Source organism: Mauremys reevesii, linkage group 2, assembly GCF_016161935.1.
Source record: "Mauremys reevesii isolate NIE-2019 linkage group 2, ASM1616193v1, whole genome shotgun sequence".
Lineage (NCBI taxonomy): Eukaryota > Metazoa > Chordata > Testudines > Geoemydidae > Mauremys > Mauremys reevesii.
This window is the reverse complement of record NC_052624.1, coordinates 271,091,827-271,112,655: the sequence shown is the minus strand read 5'-3', so window position 1 is coordinate 271,112,655 and position 20,829 is coordinate 271,091,827. Positions and strand designations below refer to the sequence as shown.

The 20,829-nt window shown below is 42.4% G+C and overlaps 1 protein-coding gene across 1 annotated transcript in view; it reads left to right on the top strand.

The window, feature by feature from the left end:
- Window positions 1–20,226, top strand: part of KCNQ3 (potassium voltage-gated channel subfamily Q member 3) — a 249,542-nt gene extending 229,316 nt beyond the window's left edge. Inside the window, exons 10-15 of the mRNA XM_039526124.1 lie at window positions 6,940–7,127; window positions 9,052–9,154; window positions 14,627–14,758; window positions 17,320–17,418; window positions 18,001–18,085; window positions 19,218–20,226. Coding sequence (XP_039382058.1) covers window positions 6,940–7,127; window positions 9,052–9,154; window positions 14,627–14,758; window positions 17,320–17,418; window positions 18,001–18,085; window positions 19,218–19,955 — 1,345 coding nt within the window. The 3' untranslated portion in view covers window positions 19,956–20,226. The remainder of the gene's footprint in view (window positions 1–6,939; window positions 7,128–9,051; window positions 9,155–14,626; window positions 14,759–17,319; window positions 17,419–18,000; window positions 18,086–19,217) is intronic.
- Window positions 20,227–20,829: the final 603 nt, after the last annotated feature.

The window sequence follows — 20,829 nt, the reverse complement described above, 5'->3', positions numbered from 1 at the left end:
ATCATCCCTCTCTGTGGCACGGGGACATCACAACCAGCGTCTCTGGAATGTCAGGGAAGTTCAGTCTGTTCCTCACAAGTCTCAGGCCCCCTTCTGAGGCCTGGGCTGTGCTGCAGGGATGCTGCGGGTTGGACACTTGCTCTGGCAGTGGCCACACACTCTCAGGCTTTAGGTGGCAGGACCCTTCTTCCCAGCATCACCCCCGCCCTGACGGGGTTACAATCCCCCTCCAAGTCTGGCCTGATGGGTCTCTTGGCTGGGGATGTCTCCCTGTGCTGGGCCCTCTGTCCAAGGTCCCCTTCGCTCCCACCAGGTGCTCACCGCACCCGGCTCCACTCTGCCTCAGCTCCAGCTCCACCACTCTGCCTCAGCACTGCTGCTGCTGTTCTGCCTCCAGCTCCCCGGCCTGCTTTTCTGGCCCCTCTGGCTGGCACGGCTCTGCTCCCCAGCTCAGCTTGGGCCCCTGCTTTGTCCTTAGCTCGGCCGCACTCTGTTCCAGACAATTTCAGCTCACACAGAAGATGAGACTTCCCCTAGATGCATTATTGTGGAAACTGATTTTTGCCTAAATTGTCAAGCCTTTTATTTTATCCTCACAATTTTTATCATTCTGCTATAGCTCATTAATTCTTCTTCCATCCATCCTTCCCCTCACCCCCCAATATGAAAACAGCCTAGATGACCCAAGCCTTCAAGCTGCTGAGCGCCTCTCAAGAAGCGCTCAGAACCTCTCAGAATAATTGGGCCCGCAGGGTGCTAATGGAAGGATCTGTGACGTATTGGCTTTGTGAGTGAATGGTGTTGCTCTCTGGTGGCTGACACACCGAGAGGATGAAGGACTTACTACTACCACTAGTAGCTAAAAGCATTTTTCTATAGCTTATGTGTTAGAAATCTTCAATTTTGGACCTCATGAATTAGGATTCTAGTCCTGGCTCCTTAAGTGTCGGTGTCAGTTATCAGGAGGAGTTGTCCTTGATTATTTTAGGGCTGAATATAGTGTTTTCTCCGAGTTTCCCCTTGTGCATAATGTCATATCTATTTACTTTCCTCAAAGAGGTGTGTTGAGGATTAATTGGCTGATGTTTGGAAGCACTTTGGAAGAGTGATCACTAAGACAATTTACAGAAGGCTTTTGATATATTGGAGCATTAATTGAGGATGGATTTTTCAGGACTCAGCATTGACCTATTGACATCAATATCCTATTAACTTCAGTGGGAGCTGAGTTAGGCCAAAGCTAAGTGCTTTTGAAAATCTGACCTGTTACATCTGTTGTTTGTGCACTGTGTCTCCATAACCTAATGCAATACAAGTTTGACTCCCCAGAGCTAAGCTCACCCATGTAAGATACGATTGCTAATGTAGTAAAAATTGGGGTAAGCATGACTGCCTTGCGCTTCCAGTTATTTGAGCTGCAAAACAGATCTAAAACTATTATTACAAAACTTTTTTTTAAAATGTATTAGAAGAGTTCCTGACTGGATCTTTTTATTTTATTTTATTAGATTGTGTTTTATTTTTGGGGATTAAAATTATAAATATAGGAGGGGGTTATATTTGATCCATTGTAAGGATTATCACTTTGGTTTTTTTCATTCTTGCACAAATATTGTGAGTTTATGAAACTCCAGTATTAGGTGCAAAAAAAACCCACAGAACAAAACCCATCCCAGAGAGGAGGGTGTCTGACTTGCATGACAGGATGAAACTGCATTATTGTCTTGTATGATAGTTTCTGGAACTAATCTTATAGTTCAGCGGTTCCCACCCTTCTAGGGTGAGTGTAAAACCTCAACTGCAACAGCCAGTGACCCCCTAGCTCTTCCTCATTACACCCAACAATCACATTCTGCTGTCAGAAACTCCAGCATAATTCACACTGAAGTCAGTGGAAGTTGCAAGTGAGAATAGGAGGGCAAAATTTTTCTGTATCAATGAACTGAGCATCTGGCCTTTGTGTTGAGCCTCCGTGTTGCACGTCAGCTTGCCTCCCATTCAGTAGTTTCATATGATCCGCGATGGAGCATAGGTGCATCTAACTTGGGATTGTGCTTAGTTGCACAAGACTGAAGTTTGGAGCAGTTCAGATTCCATCACAGCTTGGAGTGCACATGATTGAGTGGGAGGTGGGCATTGATGGTGCTCCACAGGTTTGTCACGAAGGTCCTCATTCTGTAACCACTTCATGTTTAGGATTTGCCATGAAAGTTGTTAAAAGTTCCACCCCAGAATCAGAATTTTGTGTAAGGGAGGGATTTGCCATGGAACCACATGCCAAGTGGACAAAAACCACTCCAATACCAATGCCAGAAGCCTGAGCTCTACCAGTAGCCATACCTGTTCGAGTATGTGGGAACCACTGCCCTAGTCATACTTATGAAGAGCGATGTGATCTCCGCATGCTTTAATACTTCGATATTGAGTCACACACATGCTGTGTTTATGAAGGAGATCATGTAATAAGATAAAATATTTCCAGGCCTTTGTTTTAATAGATCCAAATTTCATCTGCTGGCAATGAGAATAAAGCCCACTCTTTGTCAGCTGACTATTATTTATCTGGAAAGAAAACCAGAGAGTTTTAGTACACAATGCACTGTAAACTGAGCAACATTTCTCTCAAGTGAAATTGACACATGATTTCCTGAATATTGTACTGCTGTAATTGTCCTTGTTCAGACATGAATATCAGTATCTGCTGTGTAATTGTTTAATATTGTAGCAAGTGTTGCTATTAGCTTGAAAGGTCTCCATCAGATTTCAACCTAAAATACTGGAGAATGAATCAAAATAAAGGACTTAAAAAATAAAAGTGCAGGAGCATTATTCTGCTCATGGATTCAAAAGGTAGAATTTTGGATATAAGGAGAATCTGGGAACGATTTAGGATTAGATTATTTAGCATAAATAAAATAGAGAAAATCTCTTGTGGACATATGCAGTTAAGATCTTTGCTGCAAATAAGCCATCTGTTATGCTGAGTGGGGAGGAATATTTTGACCTACATTCCAGACGGGAGGTGTGGAAAAGCAAGGAATCCTGTTTTGAGACAACCAGTGCAGGGATTCCTAGCTCCAAATTTAGAATAAATCCTGAGATAAGCTTTCTGGTTCCTTTGTACTGTAGCTCTGTCCCAGTACACTTCCATTTCCTTGTGGTCACGCTCTCACAGCATTGGTCTGGCTAATGCTTCCACCTGCTGTCTTAAGGAATCTGGTATTTAGTTCAGTTAGTACAATTTAAGAACTCTGAAGTTCCAGATGCAATAAGGACTCCTCCTGTGGCCTTGAGCAAGTTACTTCTCCATCTGCAAACCAGAGATAATATAGTAGAACCCTTTTGTGTGCATTAAGAGGAATGCCCAATTAACACTGGGTGCCATTTGAATTGTAAGGCAGGGAGCCCATCATGTATCTAGACAGGCCTGAGGAGCTGAGAGGGACAAGGAGGCTATACATAGCCAACATGTAGTTCATGCCCAGTTCCAACACATTTCCCTCCCTCCACTCTTCAAAATGAGCCTTCCTCTGGCCCTCTATGGATATTTGAAGAAGTCCCCCGACTACACAATCTCTGCCACTTTCTGCCTTCTTCAGCACTCAGCACCTCTTAGGGTGACCAGATGTCCCGATTTTAGAGGGACACTCCCAATATTTGGAGCTTCTTCTTATATCGGTACCTATTACCCCCTACCCCCGTCCTGATTTTTCACACATGCTATCTGGTCACCCTAGCACAGGGGTCAGCAGCCTTTCAGAAGTGCTGTGCCGAGTCTTCATTTATTCACTCTAATTTAAGGTTTTGCGTGCCAGTAATACATTTTAACATTTTTAGGAGATCTCTTTCTATAAGTCTATAATATATAACTAAACTATTGTTGTATGTAAAGTAAATAAGGTTTTTAAAATGTTTAAGAAGCTTCATTTAAAATTAAATTAAAATGCAGATCTCCCCGGACCGGTGGCCAGGACCCAGGCAGTGTGAGTGCCACTGAAAATCAGGTTGTGTGCCAAAGGCGGCACGCGTGCCATAGGTTGCCTACCCCTGCCCTAGCACCGCTGCCAGAAAGTTCATGCTTCACATGACAATTTCTCACAGTCTTGACTCAACCAAAACTAGTGAGTTTTGGAAAATGTTGATGGGCCCAAACCAAAGTGAACTTTGAAGACGTCCTGGCCTAAACTTCATTGCTTGGGCTCATCTTTGCTAGTGATCTCAGGCCAAAATATGCAAACCGGAGTGCCTAAAGCGCTGCAACTAAATCAACCTCTAGGCATCAAGAGGCCTGATTTTTAGAGGTGCTGAGCACCCACAGTTCATGGGACCTGCAAGGGCTCAGCATTATTTGAAATGAGGCCACTTATTAAGGTGCCTAACTTTGGGCACTAAGTTTGCATCTCATCTGAATCTCACTTACGAGAGCACTTGCTCTGCATCAGCTTTGAACCTTAGGCTGTTTGCCCAAAGTAAACCTCTTTAGCTTTTGCAATTCGCTCTTCATTATTAATATGGAGAGTGAGAAGCTTACTTCCACTGGAGATCTGATGCACATAGGATGCTCTGAACATTTCAGCACCACTTTCCATCTGACCGTCTCATCCCCTGGCGGCTGTAACATCCTCCTTCTTGAATCTCGCCCCATCCTCTCTCCAATCTGTCTAAATCTCTGCTGCAAAAATCCTCTGCCTTGCCCAGCTCTGACCCTGCTCAGCCCCTGTTTCAAATAACTTCACTTTAATAGCTTCACCTTAACTTCCTGCATCAGATTCAAACTCTTCGTTCCCTGCTTCAAATGCGTCTTACTTCTCCATGATTGTTCAGTCCCTGCTGCTCATCTAACTCACTCAGGCCCCCAAACCCACTTCTGTGCCTTCTTCCTTTCAGTCCCTACTCCCGGAATCCCCTTTGAGGGGTCTGCCAATGACACCCTCTTCTCCTTTAAGGCCTTTCACAAAAGCAGCTTCTTCTGAGAACTGTGCTTCTATATTTTAGTTAAACAAGCAAACAGAATCTCTGTGGTGTAACCCTCAAGGTGCGTGCAGGACTCATCCAAGCAATCTTACTATCTTCAGTTTCATTTTCCCTGCATTTTCAAACCCTCCCTGAGTTAGATGTCTGAGCATGCTGCATTCTGGTGATCGTGGGCTGGCAGGCCTCAAGGGAGATGCTATAGCCAGTGCAACATAGAGTAGCCCCGAGAGTGCTCTAATTTGCGACAGGGACCAAATTGTCCCCCACCTGATCAAAGAATGAACTTTCTGAATGCCTCTGCTGCAGTCTGAAGCACTACTTTTAGCTTTTGCAAAGAAATACAGGCATTCCTCACCAGTGTGACTGTAACTACACACCACACACATTTCAGGAATAAATGGGAATAGTCCATACTGATAGGGAAAAAAATTATGTAGCCATTAATCTCTGCTCTGAAATTATAAGGTGTGGCCAGGTTTTGTGGGGAGTTTTATATAATGCATTTCATTGTTGTTTTACATATAACAATACAAGGTACTGACAAGGCATTTGTGTGATCTCACTAGGCTACAGATACTGTGTTCACATTGACAATACTGTTAAAAAAAACCCAACAATCCTTCTAAAACTCATCACCATACAAAGATTTTTCTTAAATAATATCAATATCTCTAGGACATAACTCATTGTGATAGGCGCCTTAGCAATTCTATCGGTCAATTAGCTTTAGATAAGACAGATAGCTGAAGGCCACAATAATTTGGATACAATGAAATATTCTGCAATTGCCCTTAGCTATAATGTCCAAATCAAGGTGGAACAATGTGTGCTGATTGTATGACCTGACTGTAGCCTGATTGAATGACTGGGATAGCAGGGGACTGGACTTGGTGACCCAGGAAGCCCTTTCCAGACCTATATCCTACATTCCTATAGTCTTAATGACCACGCCTCCTAGTAAAGATGAGAGTAGTCCAGTTACTCATGGATCTGCATTTGTCCCACAAGCCACACCTTGACCACCATACTTTAATCATTGCAGGAGACTCCCTGAGGAGTGTCAAATACACTTTCAGTTTAGCATCTGACACCTATTCAATATTTCACTGGGCATGACATGTGGCAAATAACTTCGTGCTGCCGTAAGAAGTTTTAGTAATCTTCTTGGTTATCAATATAGTCATTCAGCCAGCAGAAAGATCACAGGTGCCAGTCCAAAGGTTAGCATGGAGGGGCCGGTGTGGGTCCAGCTGCAGAGTGTCCCCTGAAGAACACACATTCTCATGGTATTAATATTCTAATAGGGTAACCAAATGAATTGCTAGAGGGCTGAAAGGCATCAGAATGCTTTAAATTCTTATCAGTCACAAGACACCCTCCTCATTTCCCCCACCATGAATATTGACTGGAATTAAATGGGTGAGAACTGGGTGTCCTGCAGTGCCATGTATGGAGCAATTGCTTAGGAATGGGCTGTTTTGAAAATAATGTATTCTTAGTCCAACACACATTCAGACTTCTCTCATTCATCATCACTATGCACGGGCAGCTCATTTAATAGCCTAACAGGCACCCAGCACTTACAGAGGGCATTGAACTGAAAAGGCCGATTCTCCCTATCATCAGATAATGATACTGGCTAAATATTGTTGTTTATCTTCTTAATAAGAAAGCTGGCACTTCAGCCAGGTTAATGGAGCAGAAGCAGTGTGACAGACTAGGTAGAGAGTATGGTAACATTGGCTGCATTGATATAGTGCCCCGCCCCCAACAGTGAATTCTCGACTGAGTTTAGTTGTTGGTTACAAAGACACTGATGTATTACCATAGCTCCAGCAGTGTCCGTCTTGTATATGAAACATTTATTTGGGATCTAATGTATTAACAGCATCATGAAAACAAGTTAAAGTGTACTACTGGTCTGCATTAACGGAGGAAAATTGATCACTTTTGCTTATTTTGTAGCCAAAAGCTGGGTCTCTTGGATCGGGTTCGTGGTACCAATACTAAAGGAAAGCTATTTACCCCTCTGAATGTAGATGCCATTGAAGAAAGTCCTTCTAAAGAGCCTAAGAATGTTGGCTTGAATAATAAGGAGCGTTTTCGCACTGCATTCCGAATGAAAGCGTACGCCTTTTGGCAAAGCTCCGAAGGTAGCACGTCTATATTAATTCATTTTTAACCCTCCCAGATTCCTTCACCCTGTTACCATGGCTTTTTTTTTAATCCATCTCCTTTTGAGATTTCATGACCTTCAAAATAGCAAATCAACACAGGGCTGGTCTACACTAAGGGGAAAAATCGATATAAGATACGCAACTTCTTCAGCTGAATACGCGAACGTGCTGAAGTCAAGTCTATATATAATATCGATCCGCCTCACTCGCGCGATCGATGTGTCCGCTCTCCATCCCATATCCCGCGCGCCACGCCCGTTCGTGGAGGAGTTCGGAGTTCGGCGAATCGCGCGCGATATCGGATATATATATATCGAGATCGAGATATATCGATCTAATCGATCGCCGCGACGGCTACGTGTAGGTGGGGGTAGTGTAGACACAATTAAAATAATCTGGAGCAGACACAGCTATGCCTTGCCTTTGCATGGACAATTTATGGAACACTGGGGGAAGATTTGGAAAATAATGCTGGAATCCAAGCAAAGCAATGCTCAAAATAAAGTGCATGTATTCCTCAAAACCAGCCATGTTCTGTATTGATATGTTTTCAGTGGAATCCACTTATAGTCAGTGTGGAAATTTGGGAACTCGGGCAGTGATTGCATGTATCTAGGAAAGTCTAGTGACACTCTAGGCTCGTATAATCTACGCTCTTTTTAAGATTCCCTCAGTGTTTTTGTTGCAGTAACTTAAACTCACTCTAAACTTGCTCACAAAGACTTCTCTGAACTGGCCAATGTGTAACTTTGACACCCAGGTCCTTACACATCGTCTGTGAATTTGGCCCGTTGAGGCTTATCTCCTGCCTGAGAGAGAACTGTAGCAAGAAAAGCAACTCACAAGAGGTATAAGACTGTGTGAGTTACAGTCGGCCTGACCCGGCTGTGCTTTACTCACACCTTCTTTCAGCTGCTTAGGATGCTAGTAACAGCATCTCAGACTCTCGTACATGGTTAGAGTAGGGTGTAGTACGTCCAAGCAGCTTAATTGCCTTTGAAGCATTCTCAGTGTAACAGAGTCCAGATTAGTGCCTGGGCGTCTCCCACATTGCTGCTCAATTTGGCCCTCAGTTTATAGTGGCGTAAAATGCAAATCCCAGTTGGTCTCAGTTTATCAAGTGCAATTTGCAAATTATAATTTCAGTTATAAGGAACCTCTGATTTTAGGACCACGGTCTCAGCCCAGAGCTGTGCCAAATGCTAGGCATGCACACGTGGGAAAGGGGGAAGGAATCATCACAGCACCTCAAGGCAGCAGAGCAGAGATAATGCTCCTCTGCCCTAATGTGTACCCCCTGAAGGAGGGAGCTCCACACAGCAGAACCCTTCATCTTGCCCCAGGCCACAGGGGATCTTGGTGGGGATCTGCACCAAGCAGGGGACTCACCTCACTTATATGTCCCCCCTAAATCCTGTCCCACTTTATGCAGGGGAACCACAGCAGTTACACTGCCCAGAGAGCCTCTGTAGCCACAGGAGCATGTGGGAGGGAGAGATTTGTACCTTACTGAATAGAATCAAGCCCAAAAGATCTCTATCTTCATTTCCCACTAGACTATTGCAGCAATAACTTATTCTTAAAAACACCTCAAAAATGGGAGGTCCTAAATCCAATTGACAAGAAGGAAAGCTCTAGATGGTTCATGAAATTGCTAAAATTTTGGGAGACTTTCTGAAACCACAAAATGTCTTTGCATTCTCCTGGCCTGGTGTAGAAGAACACAGGGGGCATCACCCTCTTCAGAGGATAAGTGCTGGCCAAAGTAACCAAAGGAACTTCTCATGGGTGATTATTGACTGAAATTAGTTTATATTACTTACTTGGTTTAATATTGTTTTGAAAAATGCTGTAAATTGTGGTCTGATTTTTGCATGCATGTGTTTGAACAACTTTACAGATGCAGGAACAGGGGATCCCATGACTGAAGACAGGGGTTACAGTAATGAGTTCCTCATGGAAGATATGATCCCCACATTGAAGGCAGCCATCCGAGCTGTCAGGTAAATTTTCTTTATGCTCATCAGTACTGGCTTTGACCTTTAATGCTTGGCCTACAGGAAATGTTGTTGGGTCTTTAAATGGAGTAGGGAGTTAGATCACAGTAGGTATTTGGAAGGGAGATAACTAGAGCCAGTCAAAAAATTTCAAATGGAACAGTTTTCTGTAGGAAAATGCTGATTTGACAATAATTAAAATGGTTTGTGAAAACTCATTGATTTCACAAAAAATGTCAACAAAAAATTGTCACCATTTTGCTTCAGTAATGTCCAAACACTTTGTTTTAACTTTATTACTTTTACTTTTATATTATTATTGCATAATTTATCATATAAAATGTCAAAATGATAAAGTGCTTTGACCTTATTGAAATGAAGTGTTTCAATAAGGTTGGCATTTTCATTTTTGTGGGGAATTAACTTTTCATTCTGATTCAGGATGAAAGGAAATTTTGAAATGTCAGAATTTTCCATGCAACAAAAATTCTGAATTTTGACTAGTTCCCGGGATAACAGAAAATAACAACAAAATGGTTTGGTGGCTGGGGGCGGTGGGGGAAGAGTGTTGAGTAGCTATTAAAAGATCTCAATATTTGCAGCTTGGTTAAGCAATGATTAGTGAAGTACATGATGACTCGACAAGCATTTAAAGCATTTAAACACCAGAAACACAGAGGAATTATTTACGTTGGTACTAAGGGGTATAATGAGGATGAGTAGGACAATATTAAGAAAGGGAAAATGTACACAGAATATCAGGATAAACTTCCTGGCAATTAGATCTATTAGCTTGTGAAATAATTTCTCTAGCAAATTGGTGGAAGCCTCATTATTTGGGACATTTTTTTATAGGTTCTAAAGTCAGAAAAGACCATTGTGATCATCGAGCCTGACCTCCTATATAACACAGGCCATAGAACTTCCCCAAAATAATCCCTAGAGCAGATCTTTTAGAAAACCATCCAGCCTTGATTTAAAAATTCTGAGTGATGGAGAATCCTTGGTAAATTGTTCCAAATTAAATGAGACAGGACAGAACAGTTCCCTATATACTATAGGGAACAATCCTTCAATGCTGTGCAATGGCCTAGAACATCTAATAGGTCTTTTCAATCTGCAATATTTATGATTTATCCCAATATTTTTGCTGATTATAGAACATAATTAGACATTTGGATATGTCTGGTACGTGATATTTTAATATCTTCATTCTTCAAGCAAAGCTTTCTTAATACAATTTGAAAACAATCTTCTGTTAAGATTTTCTGCTGAAAATTACAAGAAATGTTTATGTGAAATTTTGCGGATACTTTTCCACACAGAAAGCCCCTCATTTCTAGGGTAGGAATGGACACATGATCCTGCGGCCTCCAGCTGACCCAAATGTCACCTCTGTTCCCCATTTCAGTTTTTACATTCTAATAGACTATATTTGGCCAGATTGTAATTGTAGATTTGCGACGCATCTTGCTTGGTATCACAAGAAACGTGCTTCGGGGTCCGAATTGCTGGCAGTAGAGGACAATTCCAAGGTTCAGTAATGCACACCACACATTTAGGATAGGAAACCTGCTCAGTGGCAGCTTGCTGCCCCTCCACTCAGAAAATAACACTAAAGCCACAAAAAAATTGGCTTTCCTCGCAGTTGTACTCACCACTGATAGCTGTTAATTCTTCACTGTAGCATGACCATCTTCCAGGTGAAAGAGCTATGCAAGGGCAGGTGCTAGAGTGCTGCAGACTCTGTTGAGGGACAATTCAAAGAAGGTGTCCACCATTCTTTGAATATGCTGGCAGCTGTAGCAGAAGCCTAAGGGGCCATGTTCAGAAGTGTCTAAGTAATGAGTGCACCCAGTCAATGAGTGCACATGCACGCGATGTCCCATCTTAAATTTTGACTTAGGGTATATCTGCAGTGCAAAAAAAGGAATCCATCCATGTTAACTGACTGGATTCAAATAGCAGTGACACGGTTTTTACCTCAGGTTAGCAGCTTGAGTTAAACCCCAGGTTTCCCTATCAGCTTTGACTCAAGCTACTAACCTAGGTTTCTGTGTCTTCACTGGTATTTTAACCCGAGTTAGCTAACCTGAGTTAACAACAAACCTTTTTTATATATTTTTTGCAGCATAGACGTATGGTTGGGGTGTGTCTGGTACCCGGGGTTCCTTAAACCCAAAGCTCTCAGTAACATTACTCTCTGCAAGGTCGTATCAGGAAATAAACCAAGGGAGATGCAGCACCTTTGTCTGCTATGTGATTGGCACAAATCACACAAAATCAAGTGATTTCACTTAAAGCCTTCAGTTTATGTTTCTCAGCACTCTCACCAGAATGCCTTTACTCAGAGTCTCTGCTTTATTTAGTCTCAAGCACAGGTTATAGAGCACCCCCAAACAATAGTTACCCATGGTCTGGTGGGGTCTCAAGTGGTCTAATGAGGAGATTCAAGTGGCCAGCTAACCACCTGTTGCTGGGGGTTCCAAGAGATGTCCAGAAGTTCAAATCCAGATTCCTCAGACCTGTCTACCCCTTTTATGTTAGTAACTACTACAATTACATCAACATGTCAATCAAAGAAAAACCAGTAAGAAAGCGCTTTTTAAGTCATTAGTTATATGTTTTTGCAGAATCTGCAGTCTTATACATACACCAAAAGTCAAATATAGATAGACTTCCTGTTTTTCACAGACGCTTACCCCAGCATCTCAGAGAAGACATTGAGTCAGGCTCAATCCATGTGGTCGCTGCCTCCTCCCTCCCAGCTTTGCCTTAGTTATGCTAAGTTCCTGCAAAGGCCTACCAAATGGCTAACTGCAATAAGCAAAATAATTGATAGTCCATCCCAATAATTGGCAGCGGTGTGGACACCCTACTGGTTGCTAAATATGCTCCTCTACATGGTTACACTTCAGCTGGGAGCAAGCCAGGTGAAGAGACTTGCACTAGCGTGTTAACAATAGTAGTGTGGACATTGTCACTCTGGCAGAGGCTCAGGCTAGCCATCCAACCTCAGAGCATTCTCAGTGGTACCAGATGACAGAACGAGGAGCAATGATCTCAAGTTGCAGTGGGGGAGGTTTAGGTTGGATATTAGGAAAAACTTTTTCACTAGGCAGGTAGTGAAGCCCTGGAAGGGGTTAACTAGGGAGGTGGTGGAATCTCCTTCCTTAGAGGTTTTTAAGGTCAGGCTTGACAAAGCCCTGGCTGGGATTATTTAGTTGGGGATTGGTCCTGCTTTGAGCAGGGGGTTGGACTAGATGACCTTCTGAGGTCCCTTCCAACCCTGATATTCTATGATTGTACGCCTTGGGTGGCTAGCCCAAGACTGAACCGATGCCGCAACATCCACACCACTATATTTCACATGCCAGCATGAGCCCAGCTGGTTCGTGTCTGTCTACCTAGGCTAGGAGGCTTGCTCCTAGCTGCAGTGTAGGCAAATCCTTAGAGACAATGCGGACATAGCTCTGTATTACAATAGGAAATGATACTTCAGGGAGCAAGTTCTACTACTGCCCTGTTGGAGGCTCGTCTGTTAATGTGTGGTCTCTAACACTTCTAAATTAATCCACACTGGCTTATAGCTTAGACCAGGGGTGGCCAACCTGAGCCTGAGAAGGACCCAGAATTTACTAATGTACATTGCCAAAGAGTCATGGTAATACGTCAGCAGCCTCCCTCCACTCCCAGCACCTCCCGCCCACCGGCAGCCCTGCCAATCAGCGCCTCCCTCTCCCACCCCGCGCCTCTCGATCAGCTGTTTCGTGGCATACAGGAGGCTCTGGGGGGGAGGGGGAAGAGCGAGGGCACTGCAGGCTCAGGGGAGGGGCGGGAAGGGTTGGAGTGGGGGCAGGGCCTGTGGCAGAGCCAGGGGTTGAACACTGAGTACCCCCCGGCATATTGGAAACTTGGCGCCTGTAGCTCCAGCCCCGGAATCGGTGCCTGTACAAGGAGCCGCATATTAACTTCTGAAGAGGCGAATGTGGCTCCAGAGCCACAGGTTGGCCAATCCTGGCTTAGAGACTGGGCGGTTCATTATTTTTCTCCTCTAAAGTAAAGCTAGTATAAACTAACGGAAAGAACAAATGAGAAAGGCAAATGCTGTACAGATGATCTTTTTCACAAACTCTAATATTGTGCCTCTCAGAATATTAATGCATTTTGCCCTTATATACACTTTAAATTTATGGACACAAGATCAGGATGTGTTTATTCGTGTATTTTATTCATGGATTTTTTTCATTTTACTACATTAGACCAGTAACTTTAAGACTGAGTTGTCTGCATGATATTTACAAACAGGAATAAATTAGCATCTCTCTCCTGCTCTGTGCAACCCCAGTTGATTAATTCACTTTCTATGTGAGCTCAATGGGATATGGACCTAATGTGTAGATATATAGATATATAGATATATATATATATAGTTTACACAGAACTTGAATGCTAACTGGAAGTAGTTAATTCATAAAAAAAGCTCTTAAAGAATGCTTTGGTTTAAGATCAGTTAATATTTGAAATTGGAACACAAATCAGGTTCAAAATGATTCAGCCTGCTATACATTTTACAAATTATTTTTAAGAACATAAGAACGGCCATACTGGGTCAAAGCAATGGTCCATCTAGCCCAGTATCCTGTCTTCCGACAGTGGCCAATGCCAGGTGCTTCACAGGGAATGAACAGAACAATCATCGAGTGACCCATCCTCTGTCATCCACTCCCAGCTTTTGGCAATCAGAGCGTGGAGTTGCACCCCTGATCATCTTGGCTAATAGTCATTGATGGATCTATCCTCCAGGAACATATCTAGTTCTTTTTTGAATCCCATTACAGTTTTGGCTTTCACAACATCCCCTGGCAAGGAGTTCCACAGATTGACTGTGTGTTGTGTGAAAAAATACTTCCTTTTGTTTGTTTTAAACCTGCTGCCTATTAATTTCATCGGGTGACCCCTGGTCCTTGTGTTATATGAAGGAGTAAATAAAACGTCTTATTTACTTTCTCTCCACCAATCACAATTTTATAGACCCTTTATCATATCTCTTTTCCAAGCTGTAAAGTTCCAGTCTTTTTAATCTCTCCTCCTGTATAGTAAGTTGAACCAAAACTCCCGAAACCAACACTCCTATACTTTGTTGTACAAAATCCAGATCTTTAAGCTCTTTAAGCTCTGACTTTTATGGCCTGGGGCCTTGCCTAATCAGGATGATATTGGGAAGATCTACTGTGCCCATATGTATTTCTAGGAAGGTCTAGCCTGCTAATGATGAATAGCAAAATATGAAGTCTGTTCTTAACAAGGATTTAGTATTAGATATTCCCTGCACGTGACTTATTGTCTTGGGTTGACGTAATATCACCTGTTCAATTCTTTATCATGCAAAGAGTGTTGCCTGACTAGACCTTCACCTATAATTGACCATTGTGCTGTTTACATAGGGGGCTAATAATTGTTCGATTTACTACACAGAATATTACAATTTCGTCTCTATAAAAAGAAATTCAAGGAGACTTTGAGGCCTTATGATGTAAAGGATGTGATAGAGCAATATTCAGCAGGGCACCTTGATATGCTTTCCAGAATAAAATACCTTCAGGCAAGGTAAGATCGCTGCAGGAATGTGATCAATGTATGTGTGTGTGGGGGGGGGGGGTGATGGGGAAGTGCAATTGTTCTGTGTAGGTGCTAGACAAGTGGTTCTCAAACTTTGGTACTGGTGACCCCTTTCATATAGCAAGCCCCTGAGTGTGGCACACACACACACCCGTTATAAATAAAAAAACATCTTTTTAACATATTTAACACCATTATAAATGCTGGAGGCAAAGCGGGGTTTGGGGTGGAGGCTGATAGCTCACGACCCCCCATGTAATAATCTCATGACCCCCCGAGGGGCCCTGACCCCCAGTTTGAGAACCCCTGTGCTAGATGGCTCACACTCACTCGACATGCTGCTAATGACACAGGAACAAGGATGGTTCCTTCAAGCATCAGTCAGAGAATCTTTAAACTATCCGTGTGGCTTTAAACTGTCCAGCACACAACAATAGCCAGTTTATCAACTCACCCCTTAAAAATAGTTTGGGAGGTCTCCTCTAAGAAGGAAAGATAAACAAGTAGTTATAATAACCACATATGAAAGGAACATTGTTTAGTAGTTAAAGCAAGCAACTGGGAGTCATAAGCCCTGGAAATGACTCTTAGCTTTGCAACTGATTCTCGGTGTGACCCTGGGCAAGTAACCTATCTCATCTGTACAGACAACATATAAAAGTAAAGTAGCAGTTGTATTATATGGCAGCCATTCCTTGACATTGCTGGGACTGATTCTCTATTGACTGCACCTTGTGTGATCATTTACACAACTGCAAAAAAAATGCGTGCCACCAAATCAGAATGTAGCAATTTAGAATCACTTTGCACAGGTGTAGAATAAATGACTACAAAAGGTGCAAGGTAATGAAGAATAAGGCCTGGAGCTGTTACAGATCTTCAGGTAAAAACAAACAGTTGAGCCATCCAAGAAGGTTTATTGTAGTGTTGCTTAATTTCTCTTGAGCTAGGCAAATTCAGTTCAACTCTGTTGTTTGGTTGGACCTGGGTGAACTTACCTTTCACCTTTTAACTACACTGTTCTTTTTCTTTCTACTTTATAGTTCGTTTTAATTTATTTTTCAATATAGTTTGTTCTATGTATTCAGCATATTTAGTGTCTTCTGTTCCCACTTCACTTTTATTGACATTATATGACAGTGGCTAGTCTCCTTAATTAAAATAACTTCTAATACATAGATTTTAAGGCCAGAAGAAACCACTGTGATCATGTAGTCCAGGGATCGGCAACCTTTGGCACGCCGCTGGTCAGGGAAATCCACTGGCAGGCCAGGGTGGTTTGTTTACCTGCAGAGTCCGCAGGTTTGGCCGATTGTAGCTCCCACTGGCCATGGTTCGCCGTTCCAGGCCAATGGGGGCTGCAGGAAGCAGCAGCCAGCACATCCCTCAGCCCACGCTGCTTCCCGCAGCCCCCACTGGCCTGGAACAGCGAACTGCGGCCAGTGGGAGCTGCGAACGGCCGAACATGCGGATGCTGCAGGTAAACAAACCATCCCGGCCCGCCAGCAGATTTCCCTGATGGGCCGAGTGCCAAAGGTTGCCGATCCCTGATATAGTCTAACCCCCTACATAACACATTCACCAAGTAATTCTTGTATCGAGCCTGTAACTTGTGGTTGAACTAGAGCAAAGGACTTAGTTGCCTAAGTCCCATTTTCAAAGGTAACTTAGTCATTTAGGAGCCTAACTCTCATTAGATGTCAGTGTGGGAACTGGGTTGCTAGCTCCTTTCTGCTCCTTTGTAAATCTCAGCCTAGATTCTTACCCATATTTACCTGAACCTTTGGATTCTGCATAATTTGAATGGAAATTTCAGTAAAGCAAGTGGTTTCCTTAGCTTTCCAGGTCTTTCACTTCTGTTCATGTTGGAAGTTCCTAGATGGCTTTTCATGCTATGTTTTAACACTTCTAGATTAGAAGTGCTTGAACATGGGAAAATAATTTTAAAAGAAGTTAATGGAACATGTAAGAGCCTCCAAAATGTTCCATCCAGTTTGGTTCCAAATACAAGTAAATGTTCTGCAGGTGGGATTCTTTGTGCAGCCTGAAGTGTCTATTTTTTTGTTTCAAACCACTAAAATAATTCATAATAATGAAAACTATGATGATAACTAAATATGAAAACTGTCAGAAACTTACGTATTTTATTATTAAAATGGTTATAGAGGATTGCAAATATTGAGCCAAATTCTGTTTCCATTTTGCTGGATTAAATCCGGAGTGTCTCCACTGAAATCACTGGGAGCAGGAGCTGCTTTTGAGTATTTCTGTAAATCAAGCCACTAATTTAGGTGCATAAATATGGATCTTGGTGCTATTTTTAAATGCCTAAGATTGAAAATTGTGGCCTAAGTGACTTACCTGTGGTCACACAATGAGTCAGTGGCTGAGCTGGGAATCCCAGTCTATTGCCCTAACACTAGACTCACTCCCTCATTGGACTGCTGAGATATACATTGCTGGAGGGATACTGAGAGTTTTCATTTCCCGTAGGTATTTAAAGAAGACCTTGTGCATGTTTATCATATCTTGTTCTTTTCTTCTTTCAGAGTAGATATGATTTTTACCCCTGGACCTCCATCTACTCCCAAGCATAAGAAATCCCAAAAGGGAGGAGCTTTTTCTTACCCTTCACAACAATCTCCCAGGTGAAGTTATTCTGCTTAACATTTCATGTCCTAAAATTTTTGCAGTTACTTCAGTCACCAACGTGGTACCATGTTAACAGATGTTTAATGCTATCAGTTGGAATGAGCACTATCATAAGATAGTGGATTTTGGGCTGACAAATTACATGCTGGACAAACATCCTTCTCTTAATTTAACTGCGCAGAAATAGGGATGGCAGAAAAAAGACTTGATATTCTGTAATGGATTGAAGGTGTTGTAGAAGAACATTGGGTGGTGAGCCTGATTCACCACTGGGCTACTCCAGTTTTACTCCAGTGTAGCTCTGTGGATTTTGGCTCCCACTAAACCAACATAAAACTAGAGTGATGAGGTAGCTAGTCAGGTCTGTGTTTTTATATATACTTGGCTTGTAAGCTCTTTGGAGAAGGGGTCACCCTTTTGTTCTGTGTTCGTATAGCGCCTGGCACAATGGGGTCGTAGTCCATGACTCTAAGATAATAATATTAATCAATAACCCTTTACTTCTGTTATCTTACACAAATAGCTTGCTGTAATAAAATGGAACATGAAGTGCTAACAAAACTGTTGGTTCCTTTTAGAAATGATCAATATGTAGCCAAAGCATCCACAGCAGATACTGAAGACCAAAGTATGATGGGCAAATTTGTTAAAGTTGAAAGACAGGTATGTAGTTTCAGAATTAAAAGAAAGAGACGTTTATGTTGGTTTTCCATGAAGCTGCTAGTTAACTGAATAGTGCATGTTTTACAAAGCAGGTGGCGCATCTTCATTTTGGTTGGTGGGATGGGCCCATGCCATGAAGTTTCAATCCAGATTTCCTACCTCCTCAAAATTCATTATTGTTCTGATAGCTTTTGGGCTATCCCTGACTATTTGTCTGTAGGTGATCCTCCCTTTGCTGATGCTGATAGGGTATTCAGAAGGATGGCCTCTACTTGAGAGGTGCCTTTTTGTGCCTACGGTTGAATTGTCCATGAAGATCACAGCACTTGCACTTCTAAATATATGACTGTGTGTGCAAAAAATGTGAAGGTGCAGTGGCTTGGATTTGCATCAGCAGTTTATTTTGTGGAGGTAAAAATGCAGGCACAAATTGTTCTCACAGGAAAAGGAAGTCAAGCCTGAGCTTTAACATAATAATAATAGGAGATATACCCATCTCCTAGAACTGGAAGGGACCTTGAAAGGTCATCAAGTCCTTCACTAGCAGGACCAAATATTGATTTTTGCCCCAGATTCCTAAATGGCCCCCTCAAGGATTGAACTCACAAACCCTGGGTTTAGCAGGCCAATGCTCAAACCACTGAGCTATCCCTCCCCTGTCATGCAGAGGCAACAACTAGGAGTTCAGTGTCCAGGGCCAGTCCTTGGCCTTTCTATTGTGGTTGACAATAAAAGCTACTAATCGTGATGTGGGTCTGAGTGATATGGACACTGGCCCTTTAGGAACAGTACTCAGACCACCAAATCACCATAAATAGCAACAACTTTTGATCACTATTTATATTTTCTGGGCTTAAACTACTGACTGAGAACTGAAAAAAAGAAAGAAGTTTGTTCTCTCTGAATTCATAGAGTCAGATAAAACAAGTTCAGGTAAATGGGTCAGGCAGGTAAAACATACTTTGCACCCACAGGCTCCAATGAGAAACCCACAGCATTCTCCTGTAGCTGCCTTTGTGACAGTGGTAGCATATCATTGCTGAGCAAAATGTGCCCATGGAAACAGCTGGTGTTTGTTGCATTGAATGACCAGCCATGAACCCTTTGAAATCTCACAACTGGTATTTTTCAGGTTCACGACATGGGGAAGAAACTGGATTTTCTAGTCGATATGCACATGCAGCATATGGAGCAGCTGCAAGTACAAGTCACTGAGTTGTGTCCTTTGAAAGAAGCTGCCTCCCCAGCAGAAGAGAAGAGAGAGGAAAACAGATACTCTGAATTGAAAAGCATAATCTACAAATACTCTGAGCCTTGCACTCATGAAACTCCTTATAACTTCCACCAGGTTCCAGTACACAAAGTCGGTCCATATGGTTTCTTAGCACATGATCCAATTAATTATTCGCGCCCTTTTTCATTAGGTGGGCAAAACTCTGGCAAGTTGCAGGCCATGCCTTCGTCGACTTCATATGCAGAAAGGCCAACAGTTTTGCCTATACTCACATTCATAGACTCCCGAGTTAGGTACCAGTCCCAAGGGGACCTGCAGAGCCCGAGTTCTGACAGGATATCTCCTAGACAGAAAAGGAGCTTGACAAGAGACAGCGACACCCCATTATCCCTTCTTTCCGTCAACCATGAGGAGCTTGAACGCTCCCTGAGTGGATTCAGTATCTCCCAAGACAAAGAAGACTTCCCTTTTGGTCCAAATGGGGGATCAACCTGGATGAGAGAGAAACGCTACCTAGCAGAGGGCGAAACAGACACAGATACTGACCCTTTTACACCAAGTGGCTCCATGCCTCTGTCTTCAACAGGGGATGGGATTTCAGATTCAATATGGACCCCTTCAAACAAGCCAGTTTAAAAATGGTTGGAGGGGAGGGGTCACTGGTTGACTTCTCCGTGTAATGTAAACATACTTTGTATATCTCACTTACTGTACACCCAAAGCTTACTAGTTCAAAAGACCGATGGCTGCATAAGATGCATGTGGTATTAGTGGTAGTCATTCTGCACCATTTCATACAATTTACTAATGCAGTTTTTTACATGCTACCAAAACTAAGCAGCATAGTTTTGAGCATGGTTTGCATGACTTTACACTATATAAATGGTACAGCTAATTTCTTCTGTGATACATATCTATCTGATGTTCTTCAATATAATGAGGGTTAGAGCAATGCCAGGTGAGAGGTGATGGTTCATGCTACTTTTTTTAAACAGAGCAACAAAGTAAAAATAGTTTGGGGAGCAATGTTCTGATGTGGAAATATATATAAACTATTTGCTCCATACCAATGCCCATTTTCCAGTGCAAGTGAATAATTCTCTATCCAGACTAGCCAGAATCTTCCAAAAATTTTAGCAGGGAAAAGGTCAGATCAAAGTGTGTTACTGATTTAACATAATTTCTGTAGCTGAAAGATTTCTCATGTCCCTGTCATGTAAGTATCAGTGTATCAAAAGCAATGTAAACCAGACATTAGGGACAGTTTGAGATTAGCAAAGCCATTTGGGGGAATTAGAATCATGTATTCCATTAATGCTAATCACAAATCTGAATCCCCTTGACTGCTGCTTTGAAAATCTCCATCGGAGGTTATAAAACCACCACTACTGTGATTACAATCAATCTTATTTTGTAGAAAATAGTTTGCTCATTCTATTTATTTGTAATAGGGCCAAACTTCCCACTGAGATTGGTACAAAACTTCCATCAGCTACAAAAGAAAGTGTGC